Source organism: Myxine glutinosa, chromosome 10 (assembly GCF_964187855.1).
Source record: "Myxine glutinosa chromosome 10, kmMyxGlut1.1, whole genome shotgun sequence".
Classification (NCBI taxonomy): Eukaryota; Metazoa; Chordata; class Myxini; order Myxiniformes; family Myxinidae; genus Myxine; species Myxine glutinosa.
The window spans coordinates 37,291,303-37,304,333 of record NC_136270.1 but is presented as its reverse complement, the minus strand read 5'-3'; the positions used below and the strand labels follow the sequence as shown (position 1 = coordinate 37,304,333).

The 13,031-nt window shown below is 43.3% G+C and overlaps 1 protein-coding gene across 3 annotated transcripts in view; it reads right to left on the bottom strand.

Annotated features, from left to right (window-relative positions):
- The window catches only part of LOC137434463 (ATP-dependent translocase ABCB1), a 202,411-nt gene that overhangs the window by 165,913 nt on the left and 23,467 nt on the right, over positions 1 to 13,031 (bottom strand). For all 3 annotated transcript variants that reach the window (XM_078785560.1, XM_068127478.2, XM_068127482.2), the window contains one exon: positions 1,134 to 1,232. In XM_078785560.1, coding sequence (XP_078641686.1) covers positions 1,134 to 1,207 — 74 coding nt within the window. In that variant the 5' untranslated portion in view covers positions 1,208 to 1,232. The remainder of the gene's footprint in view (positions 1 to 1,133; positions 1,233 to 13,031) is intronic.

Below are 13,031 nucleotides of genomic sequence, written 5' to 3'. Positions count from 1 at the left end.
AACGCTAATGTCTGTCTTTTGATTGAACCTATCAGCGAAGCAACGATCAGGATCCGTTGGCTGCCGCAATTCTGCGGGCCAGTATGTGCAAAACAATAACATTTATATATTGAAGACTGTGCATGTGCGGTGCACGATCTCTGGCAGATCAATCGGCTATCTTACGAGAATGCAAACTGCCCTCGGGGCATATGACAAATGAAGCCCCAATGGGCCACCAAACAATAGACCTGAGGGCACTTCATAAACTGATGAAATATTCTCATATGCTGATCGAGTTTATCGTGATCTACAGACTCAATACAGAAGCAGTGAACCAATATAGCAATTTTTGGCAAACAGGATGATGAATTGGTCCATCAGCGAAGTGACAGGTAGGCTCTGCTAGTATTCTAGTCATACAGATAACTACTTGAGGACTAGCTCTGAACCTGGCTCACATGGGCCTGGCTTCAAATCACCAGTTAACTCTCGTCCGGTAAGTGTCAGTACGGCATCATGTTTCAGCAATTTCCGAGGCTTGTTTCCCAGGTAGTGAGCCTGTTGATCAAATATGAATGCTGACAGCTCAAAGTGGTCTTCGTAAACAACACAATATCTTGAATGAGCATACGTTGTGATGTTGAATTTGGTTGTTCCTAGGTTTTTCAACCACAAAGCACACAATCGTTGACGATCTTTTGGTGGACCAGGGATGCAAAAAAGATGACTTCTGCATTCTGTGGTAAAATTTCTCGATGATTGGAACCGTTAAAAGCTTGGAACATCAGCATCTTGAATGCTATAATAACTCGTGATAACTCACTAACTGAATAACTTGTGACGTAACATCCTGGGTGACTGTAACATAGATTAAACAAAATTATATTCAAATTTGTCAAACATTATGGGGTCTCCTCCATAATGCAGCACAACGCAGATTCAAGTCACAACATTCATAATTAAGCATACTGTACAAAAGGGTGTCGGATTGCTGGACCTCGTCACGTGTAGCAAACCCCATTAATGGTAATACAACAATTTCCTCAAAAGCTTTCGTTCCTTTTTGTGTAAAAAAAGTTGTACATAAAAAATATATATTGGACAGTATATTCATTTATTCCCATCATATAAAGTAATCACCTCAGGCTCACCTCTTTTTCTCCCCTTTCATAGTCGGCGTGGTTTCCACATCTTTCTCCACAACCTCATTCGGCGATTGTTGCATATCGGCTTCCTCCTCGTTGAGCTTCCTGTAGACATGATGAGCATCCTTTAACATAGGAATGGCCTCAGGATGAAGAGACTCACACGATGCCATTCAATGCCACTCAACAGGCTCAGGGTTATGCGATATGTTTGCCAAAGGGATCGAGGAGCTCTTGCTGGGCGTGGTGTTCCCACACCAACAGTGCTCCCATGCCAACCATCCCTTGGTTATGAAACAATTATTTAAAAGGCTATACAAGTGAAATCTGACATCATCATCGGTCACTCCATTCATCAGGTCAATATCAGAACAACAACAACAACTATAAACAACTGGCCAAGCCTGGCATATAACCGAGGGTGGATAGTATTTGAAAAAGAAAATTATACTGAGTCAAGGCTCATGGAAGAGATTGAACACAGAATGGATCAGAGCGCAACCGACCTGACTCAACAATGGATGGAGGTCCTCAATGCCAAACATGAATTCAGAGCTGTCTCCGTTGACATCACGTGCCTTCGATACGGTCTGGCACCCAGGTCTGCTCACCAAACTCTCCTCCTATGGTATCAATGCAAATCTCCACGTATGGCTTGCGGACTTCCTCTCTGGTCATAGTCAACGTGTGGCCCTGAATGGATTTCTCTCATCTCCCCCTTCCTGTTCTGGCTGGAGTACCCCAAGGTAGTGTTCTGGACCCTGTGCTTTTTCTGGTCTTCATCAATGATCTCTCCGACTCTCTGGAAAATCCTCTCTATCTCTTTGCTGATGACTCCACTCTCTGCCGCTCCATTCCTCTTCCCTCAGATCGGCATTGTGCAGGCTCCTCACTCTCTGCAGACCTGGACAAAATCACAGACTGGTCAAACAAGTGGAACATGTCTTTCAATCCTGACAAATCTCACACTCTTACTATGTCTCTCCGAAAAGACCGACTGGAAAACCCCCCCAGCCACTTTCTCAACAATCCTCTCCAAGAACTTCTGTCGCTCAAGCTTTTGGGTCTCACTATCTGCCATGCTCTTTCTTGGGAAAACCACATTTCCAAACTGGCCTCCAAAGCCAGTCGCCGACTGGGCATCCTCCATCGTGCAAAGTCCTTCCTTGGCACACCTGAGCTCCTCACCACATACAAGACTTTCATCCACAGCTCAATGGAATACTGTTCCCCCCTCTGGGCCGGTGCTCCTGCCTCAAACCTAGCTCGGTTTCACGCTGTTAAAACCAAAGCGTTCAGAATCATTGGAATCTCCTGCGATGAAGCTAACTCCGAGGGCCTTTCACTCACTCATCGCAGGCAGGTTGGTGGTCTTTCTGTCTTCTACAGACTCCTCTCCGGCCTTGCTTCCACAGCTCTCTCTGGGCTCTGTCCCCCAAATATTCCTACAAGTCGCACAAAATCTGCAAGCAACCCTCTTGTGGTTAAACTGCCAAAATCTAGGCTCTCTGCTCACCCTCACTCTTAATTCCCCTTTTCTACCGCCTCTGGAACAAACTCCCACACTCCCTTCAATCACACTCCTCCCTCCAGGTCTTTAAAACAGCTGTTCACCACCATCTCTTATCTTCCCACATCCAAAACCTTGATCTTTTCTACCCCCGCTAATTCACCCCAGATCCACTTTTTTGAAATTCCAACTTCTTTCCTGGAAGTAGAAGCAGTGTCCATATGTTTTATACCTCTCCCACCTCCCCCAAGCCTTCTCCCTCCCACATTTCTCCCGATGTCCCTGCTCTCAAATGTTGTGTTTGTGTCCTTCCAGCTCTCTCCCCATCTTGTCTACCGCTCCCCTTATTTTATGTTGACTACACAAAACTGCTACTGATACTGATACTGACTGACTGATAGCTGACTTTTTGTGTGATGAATGTTAGCTCTTTCATGAGCCTCGATCTTGTATACAAATATATATATTTATGTAAAAACAAAATAGAACAAAACAGTAGAGAGAGGAGGGAAACACAAACAACAGAGCTGAAGGTCCAAATAGAGGGAGATTTGGACAAACAATGGCTGTGGAGAGGAACGAGATGTGGAGGAAAATGCATGGGGTGGTCAAGATGGGTACAGAAGCAAACTCTCAGGAAGGAAAAACTGAAAATTTGTGGAATGGTGGGCTTGGGGGTGTTAGGGTTAATTGGGGTCGAAAAGATCATAGTTTTGGACTATCTGAGATAGTGGTGAATATCTGTCTTCAAGGCTTGGAGGGGAGGGGATTGAAGAGCGTGTGGAAGTTGGTTTCACAGGCAGGAAAAAGAGAAACATGAATGGAGGCAAGCAGTGCTCCTGGATTTAGGTAGTTTCACCAGAAGGGGTTAATGGCTGCCCGTACGCGTCATGCAGAAACCTGGGAGGGGTGGGGTGATGAGGGAGGATAGACCACGGAAAGGGCAGAGGATGCAAGACGAGAAAGTAGGCGGTAGAAGACAGAGTGACCACCGACCTGTCTGCAATGGCAGAGTGATAGGCCCAAAGACTCGGCATCAGCACGGCAGATTCCAAAAAACTTGAAGGCCTTGGTTTCCATGGCGTCAAGCTAAACAAGGTGTGAGGCAGGGGTGCCAGCCCAGAGAGGAGAGCAGTACTCTATAAAGCATTCGTATGAAGTGGATTGGAGTTCAAGTATGCCAAGGAAGACTTTGTACCAGGCAAGATTCCTAGTCGATAACGAGCTTTGGAAGCCAACGAAGGATCATGGCTGATAAAATGAGAGCCAGGAGATTATGTGACTGGACGTCCTCAAGAAGATTGTCAAGAAAGTAGATGGGAGGGTTTGCCATACTGTCCTTTCAGAGAGAGAGAGAGAGAGAGAGAGAGAGAGAAAAAAAGAGTGAGTGTGAGAGATTCAGGATTGAAAGACATATTCCACATGTTTGACCAGTCTGAAGAGAGGGAAGAGGATGCATCCTGCCTGTCTGAAGGATGATGGATGTCAGAGGAGAGGGTGGAGTCGTCAACAAATAGATAAATGGGATTTTATAGATATATAGATAAAGTTTGGAGACCAAGGCAGGCAGGATGCCAGACTATCAAATGCTCGCAATATGATGAAAGAAACGGCACTGATCTCGTGTCTGACATTGAGGCCCTACATCCATTTTTTGGAGAGTAGGAGCTGCATCTCCAAGGTAGAATGACGTGGTCTGAATCTGAATTGGTGCTCTGAGTTAAGGACATTGACTGTCATGATGGATTCCATGATCTTCCTGATGATTGGAAGGTTAAAGGTAGGAGGGCTGTAGTTAAGGGGATTGGTTTATGCACGTTTTTAATGTAATGCAGTGATGGTCGCTGATTTCCAAGCAGATGGAAGATGACCTATGGCAAATGACAGTGTGAAAAAGGAGAAAGAGGATCACATTTAATCAAAATCATCCGTCCACACCTTTTTGAGGTATCTTTTGTATCGTTTTTGGCCCCATCTCCCAATGGTGAAGAATCACTTTAAAAATTCAACTAGCTGGATCTGGATCTTCACCAAAATCGAATCGATTCTTCCTTGTCACACACACAACCTCTCCACCAAGTTCCGTCCAAATCCGTCCATAACTTTTTGAGATATCCTGCTATATGTTGGTTTTAGCCCTATCACTCAATGGTGAAGAATCACTTAAAAATTAAATAATAATCATATCCGAATCCATATTCAGATCTTCACCAAAATCGAATCCATTCGTCCTTGTCACACACACACAACATGTCCAGCAAATTCCGTCCAAATCCATCCATAACTTTTTGAGATATCCTGCTACATGTTGGTTTTAGCCCAATCACTCAATGGTGAAGAATCACTTAGGGCAAATAGAGAAGGGCAAAATAGGGCAAAATGGAGAAGGGCAAAATAGGGCAAATAGAGAAGGGCAAAATAGGGCAAAATGGAGAAGATTGTCATGGGGACTGCAAGGCTAACCCCCGCTCTAGCAGGGAAAATGTCCTTAAAATGCCTGTTGTGTTGTTGTAAACCTGGACCCAATTTGATCCCCCATAGACCCCCTCAGACTTCGATTTTCTTAATGCCGTGAACAATCTTCGGTACATCACAGGTGATGAAGGTTGTGATCAAAATGCATCGAAACATTATGTGTAGTTTCAGAGGAAATTGCAAATTCCTATTTTGGTGGGGGAGGGGGGGGGGGGGCAAGCCTGGTCCTACTTTGACCCCGATTTTTTTTAATGCCGTGAACAAACTTTAGTACATCACGGGTGGTGAAGGTTGTGGTCAAGTTTCATCAACATTGTGTGTGTAGTTTCAGAGAAGAAAGCAAACACCTATTTTGGGGAATCAAACCTGGATCCACTTTGACCCCGGTAAACCCCCTTAGACCCCGACTTTTTTCTAAATGCCATGAACAAACTTTAGTCACAACACAACAAATATAATTTGTCCAAAATTTGGTCGCAATCCCATCAGCGGTTTCGGAGAAGAAGTTTCACGTGTTTATGGACGGACGACGCGCCATCGCATAAGCTCCCCTGAACTTCGTTCCAGGTGAGCTAAAAACAAGACCAAACGTCTAACAGCAGCTTAGCCGGGCTTGTAAAATATTATAGCCGGTGAAGCCGGTGTTGTGAATGAACGCGTACGTATTATGTGGAAAAGCCAGATGTTGCTGGATCCTTTGAGAATTTCGAAGCTTTGACGCACCAAATCGCTCAATGGAGGCCGCCATCTTGCGGATGCGGAAGTATGCATAAACAATTGCGAAAAAGTTCAATAGGAGTTTGTTTCACCCGTCTTTTTTTGATTCACAATCTTATGTTGAAAAGCCAGATGTTGCTGGATTCTTTGAGAATTTCGAAGCTTTGACGCACCAAATCGCTCAATGGAAGCCGCCATCTTGCGGATGCGGAGGTATGCATAAAAAATTGCGAAAAAGTTCAATAGGAGTTTGTTTCGAAATTTTCGAAATTTTTCTCTTCTTTAGTGGTAGACCTAAAAAGCCGAATTAGGCTTCAATCCCATGCTCCCATGCTCAGTAGGTTTGTCTGATTTATGATGTTGTCCTGCACCTACCGGTCTAAGCGGTTTACATAAAGAAAGAAAGCTCGGTTTGATTAACGACAGACACACATTGCCGTTGAAACGGCGCTATCGTCTGATCTGTCGGCACTGATCTTACTGCAAGCTAACTTCTTCTGGTGGAGGAAGCCGCAGTGCCCGGAGAGAACCAGCCCTGACAGCGACTGAAGTTAGAAGACTACACACATACTGTGAAAACGTATGTTAAGCCCAGTTAAAATTTCTTAAAATAGGCCTTAAGCTAGCACATCGTATAGTTACTTCCTTAAGCTTATTGTGACATTTATTGTATGTAGGTATTGGGGAGGACTGTCTGCTCTTCTCTTTTACCAAGTCTTACCAGGTAGGGCAAAGGGGGGCATTAAGCTCCAGGGGGCATTAGGCTCCACTACATTGTAAATGCATTATATTTACCTTCAAGATTTACAATGTAGTGGAGCCTAATGCCCCCTGGAGCTTAATGCCCCCCTTTGCCCTACAGTACCTACTACACCAACCTACTCCCAACTACCCAACCTACTTATGCCATAGTGATGGGTAAAATAGTGGCAAGAGGCTTTGGCTTCGCCGGCTCATTGCGGCTTTGCAGTCGGGTACTAGTAAACCACAAACACATATGATTAGCTTTTGAAACAGTCGCTAATGCTGATAATAACATTAAACAAATAAATTTGGAGGAATCCGGACATCCGTGAGATAAGTTGGTCTTTCAGAACTGAGCGAAGATCTACTATAATCTATATACCCCACAAGCGTTTTTCACAGCAGCCTTTTGAACCCCACCATTTAAGGTTTTGTTTTGAAAACCACCAACGAAACCCACTTTTCCTGCTGTTTAACACGAAACTGAAAGGGAGGAAGCCTGGGGTGTGCTCATTTACCAAGGAGCTAGCTAGCGCCTGCCAAGCCAGCTGTTCCTTAACGGTTTTGAATTGAGTGCTTGCTCGAATGCTTAAACCACTTGGCGATCTCTCCACAAGAAACTTGGCAAATGAACACACACCCAATGTTCTTCATCTTCAGACCCGACCATAGATCGACTGTAATCTATATACCCCAAAGAGGAATGACACTTCCTGCCGCTCCCATAGTGAGCGGGTGTACTAGTAAATTAAAATGTCGGTCGGTGTAATTGGCCGTCGTAATGACATCATAGACATAATGACGTAACAGACACAAAACTGCCACTACTTTAATATATAGAAGATGATATATTTTAACCCCCAGTAACTTTGCAGTCAGTACGAAGGGATTAGTGTTCCTATTAGATTTACTATAATATTAACGTTACGTTATCATTATTACGAAAATGATATTACTCTCAAAAAACCGAGGCGAATTCCATACTTCCACGGTTATTAGTACAGTACACTGATCATTGATTTATCATTGATCATGAACCATACACCGCTTCAATCCATGAACTTTCCATTCACGACATTGGGATTAAAGTATTATGGTTATATTTACTGCATTATTTATACTTTTACAAAAATGATACTACTGAAACGATACTACTGTATTAAGAAACCTGGGCTTAATTTGTCTGAAGCGGCCTGAAGGTGAAGCATGAAGCATGAAGCCTAAGGCCTACACCTACTGTGTCGTTGGAAGATCCGTAACGTCTATGCTTTTGATATTTGATGATCATTTTAACAATAGGTTTGTTTGTGTTTGACACACAATGAAAAACGTAAAGGTGGAGCATGGCAATTGTGATATATGACAGGTTTGACAAAATGTTTGGCCTGAAAAAAATTGGAATCAAAATGGTGGTGTGCAGAGTCAGCCGCCGAACCGCCGTAATGGCATCAGACGTAATCACATCACCCTGTCATGTGACCAGATCCCCAGCTCTGATTGGAATATGTTTCAAGGGACATACATACATACATACATACGAACAAACACTGTTCTAGACGGCTTTGCCTTGTGGGCTACGCCATAAAAAGCAAGCCCACCCTTTCATCTATTTAATTATTTTTCATTTCTTTCACTTTCAGTCGTGATGAAACCAGCAGGACAAATTCTTAGTTAAATCCTCAAAATACGCATTGACTTGATATAATACATCTTTACAAAGCAAACAGTGGTCGCCCCCTGGTGCTTGATCAGTAAATTGCAGGATGCACTCAAGCTGAAGTATCCCACTTACCTTTGTGCTATGTCGTCCTGGTTCCTTTGGTGTTTCGCAGGAATCAATGACAGTGCGTCATCCATCAGAAGGGATGTTAAGCTGGAGTCTTGTTTACTGCAATTGGTTGCTGGTGTTAGTGCAAGTTTTACCTGATGGTAGAACATCCTTCCTTCTGCTCCCCCTATCCCCACTCTCACATCCTTGTACAAGTGCCAAAAGTAACATGGAAGACACTCGTATAAACCAAGTACATTGAGCTGTCTGGTTAAGCATTAGTCTCTGATTGGGTCAGAGGTAACCAAACAAGGCCATTTTAGTACAATTGAATAAGTGGTGCTGCACAGCAGAGTATGCGACGCCACTGCAGGCGTAGATGGCAAGCCAGCTGGCCATTTTGCATTTAGGTTGTGGATTTTAACTCAGGTCCATACCTGAGCAAACAATTCATTCTGCCATTAGTAAATGGTTTGGTTCTCAACATCTGAGAAAATAGTTTGGCAACAGGATTTCCCTATTAAAAACGTTTTACCCTCGTCAGAGGAGAGGGTATTGCATTAGAGTCCGTTTTTTTGTCTGTTTGTCCACACAGAATAAATATGATTTTCTCTGCAACCGTTGACCCGATTGTTGACCCGATGACAGGAATTTTTCACCATATGTACAACTCCACCTGTAGAATGTTTTAATGATAATTATGACGCCAGAGGTCACGTGGTTCGGCCGCCATCTTGGAAAAACCGAAAAGCTTTGCACCTCCATATCTCCAAAAGTGCTGAATAGAAAAATTGAGATATGGCTCATTGTAAAGAACTCTCCATGGGGAATAACATATGTTGATGATGTCATAGGTGCCTCCATTATGACGTCATAATTCGACAAGTGCAAAACCATCCTATCAAGATGAAATTTATTGAGCGTCATGTAGGCATAAATTAGTGGAGAAAAAATGATGACGTTATCTGTCACGTGGTTCGGCCGCCATATTTGTTTTAACACAAAAGCCTTAAAAACCACTGAAAATACATCCTGGCGAGAGTTTGCAATCTCTGATTGCTCTTTTTCTTGTTTATTATGTAATTGCAGGGAACCTGGTAATGCTGTCGGTTCTTGAGAATGAGGCATTAATATGGTGCTTTCTGCACCTATGGCATGCTGCACCATCTTCCTGCAGGACATATACCAGCAAGGTATTTTGGAGTATGAAACACGTTCACTGCAGGAAGATGATGAAGCCACCATATATCAAGAACCACCAATGCCTTGAAGAAGTCGGAATGGACTACGCAGATCCTTCCCGAGGCACCATAGAGTCCGGACATGAATGCCATGGAGCACATCTGCGGAAAAGCCAACTTATGCCAAGGAACACGCAATAGTTGGTAACAAAAAAAAAGAAGAAGAAGAAAAAAAAAGAGTACTCTGGATCAGGATTTCAATCTTTTCAAACAGGCTCAAGCACTCACTGCGTTATGCTAAAGAATATGCCAGTAGATACCAGTACTTGGAGTCCATTTGATTTTGTTCGAATCACAGATTATTAAAATAAAAGTTTGCTTACAATCAGGGATGTTTACTTTATTCTGGCATTATTTATTGCCAATGGGCATGGTAAGAACTAGGCATAAAATGGACACACAAATAGGTATGACAGTATAACCTGCACATTGGCATGAAAGATAACATGAGATTGGTTTTGAACAGATAACTTACAAGACTGGAGGTCTTCCCAGATACTCGTTCCACCCTCTCCTATCATCCCGTTGTCTTGCTCCCTTCCATCTCCCCCCCCCCCCCCTCCTCCCCAATCCCACCCTCCACCTGACTGAATCTTATGGCAAGGCAGTTGCTCTGAAAGAACTTGCCTTCTCTTCCTGGAAGGCAAATCTAACCGAAGGCAGTTTTTGTACATTAACCAAATCCCTCAACAATTGTGGCCACTCACAAGAGCCTTGGAACAACATCTGTCCAACTTCTCTCCCTCCTCTAAAACATGGTGGCTCCTTGTATATGCTCCCCTTTCATCCCTTCCCTCACTTCAAATGGCACCACAACGAATTTCGCTCGTGAGAAGGCTGAATGTCTCAATTCTGTGATTGCTTCCAAACAATCTCGATCTCTCTCCAAAGGAACTGTCTGGCAACTCCCCCTCCCCGCCTCCCACCCCATCTACCTTCTTCACAATTCTCTTGAGGAAGTTCAGTCATTCAAACGCCTGGGCATCACTATCAGCCATGCTCTTTCTTGGGTCAACCACATTTCAACGTTGGTCTTCAATGCCAGTCATTGACTGGGCATCCTCCATCATACAAAGTCATTCCTTGGCACACCTTAACTCCTATTCAAGGCCTTTATCTGCAGCTTGATGGAGTACTGCTCTCCCCTCTGGGCTGGATCCCCTGTCTCACATCTTGTTCAGATTTACTCCACGAAAACAAAAGCCCTCAAGATTATTGGAATCTCCTGCGATGAAGCTGAGTCTATGGGTCAATCACTTTCCCGTCGCAAACAGATCGGTGGCATCCGTCTTCTACCACCTACTTTCTGGTCTTATACACTATTACTCTTTTTCACCATCTGCAGAACCAACTTCACATCCTCTTCAATGTCATTCTTCCCTCCAGGTCTTAAATACAGCTGTTCACCCCCATATCAGATAATCCTCAATCCAAAACCAGAATCTTGTATATCCTTGTGAACCCATTCGCCCCAACCCCACCCCGAGCCCTCCTCCTTCCAAATTTTCATTGTTTCCATCCTGCGCTTCCTTCTTTATCAATCCTGTCCATCCCGTGCATCCTTTCCTGTCCCTCATTCCTCCACACACCCATTGTTTGTCCAAGTCTCCCTCCATCTTGCTCTTCAACTCCGCTGTTGGGGTCCCCCACCTCGTACCGCCTCACATTCTCTCTGCTGTTCCTTTTGTCCTGTTACATCCTGATCCGTTCAGTGTCCTAGCTCCTCCATGAGTCTTGACTGCACACACAAAAAAAACACCTTGTAGAGCAGATAACTTGTAGAACAAAAATTAATGGAGATTCTTGTCGAGTGAATGTTATTCCATAAGTACGAGAAAGGGGAGGGGGGAGTGGAGGTGAGTAAGAGGCATTTCCTGAGAAAAAAAAAAAAAGCTTGTACCTACATACAACTAGCAGGAACATTAAACGGCTTTCACACAAATGAGTGCTAGTTGAGGAAAACAAAAATCAATGTCGAATGCTCCGCTTTGCATTCCTATGGAAACTCTTAGCTCATGCTACTGGGATCCAAGGTTCAAATGTCCAATACAGGGTGTCCATAAAGTGCTTGTGCAACTTTGAACTTTAAAAATTTTGATGTACACCTGATAGAAACAAACTATAAATGGTGCATGAAAGCATAATTATGAAAATTTTTACTCAATACAGTTTAAATATTTAGTCTTTAACATCACCGCCATCTTTCGTAACACGTAATACATCGATCAACACGATTTTCCAACTTGTTGAAAACATTTTCCGATTGCTGTCGAGTAATTTCACGAATTGCATTTATGATCGTAGCATTAAGTTCATCCAAAGAATGTGATTTTGATGAGTAAACAACAGTTTTACAAAGCCCCATAAAATGTAGTCCAACACATTCGTGGCCAAAATTATTGATATCCTTGCACTTCTTACTATAATTCACCAAATATCCGCCCGTCTGTCTGTCCGTCCGTCCGTCTGTCTGTCTGTCCGTTCAAAAGTACCATAAAAACTGCTGAACCGATCGCAACGATATTTTGGGTGGGTAATCCTGGGATCTCCAGGAATAAAATAGGTTATTTAGTTTTCCCAATTTCAGCTTTAGTCTCCAGCATTATCAGGTTTGGACTCCTGCATAACATCCGCGTTCGCATAACGTTCATTGTGACGATATTTTCATTGTGACGATGTTGTTTTCCCGGGTGGCGCACAAACGGCTGCACCGATCGTTGCACGGCTGCACCGATCGGACTCGGTGACCTCGGACAAAGACCTTTTATAAGGACATGGGTTGAATCCCTGATTGAGAGAATTCGAACCCCCTCCCCGCCATCACGGCCGTCTCTCCAACTCACAATCCCACGAGATATGCGGACAGGATGACCCAGAACCAATATAAACATCATTAAACATCATTCGTATATAAACATCATTAAAAGTAAATAATGACCTCGGCCAAAGTTCAAACTACGTTTAATCTCAACATGGGAGAATTCCACATAGCTATTTGGGCGGTGTATACGCTAACAGATCGCGATCACGATTTGAAACACGATGGAATAATATTTACCGATATGAACAGTGATGTGGCTTTTATTGAAATTATACGAATACCGTTTAGATTTTGATGATTTGCGTGTGATATGATTTCATGGATGTTTATATAAATCGTTTAAAATAAAATAAAACCTTCAATTTCTGATATTTTGCCTTTTTGAATTGGGCCTCACAATTGAAGCCCCGCCCGTAGGGCGGGTACCGTTGCTAGTTCAAATAATGCACCATTCCAGAAATTCTTCCAGAAAATTGTTGAAATAAAAAATCTTTTGGAATCCACATATGTATTTCTTTGGTTTGCAGTGGAACAAAACAACAAAAGCTGAAATCTTTTTTTTACTAAATCTTTGCTTATTCCACACAGAAATGCTAAAAAATCCCAGACAATATTATTGGCACCTTTT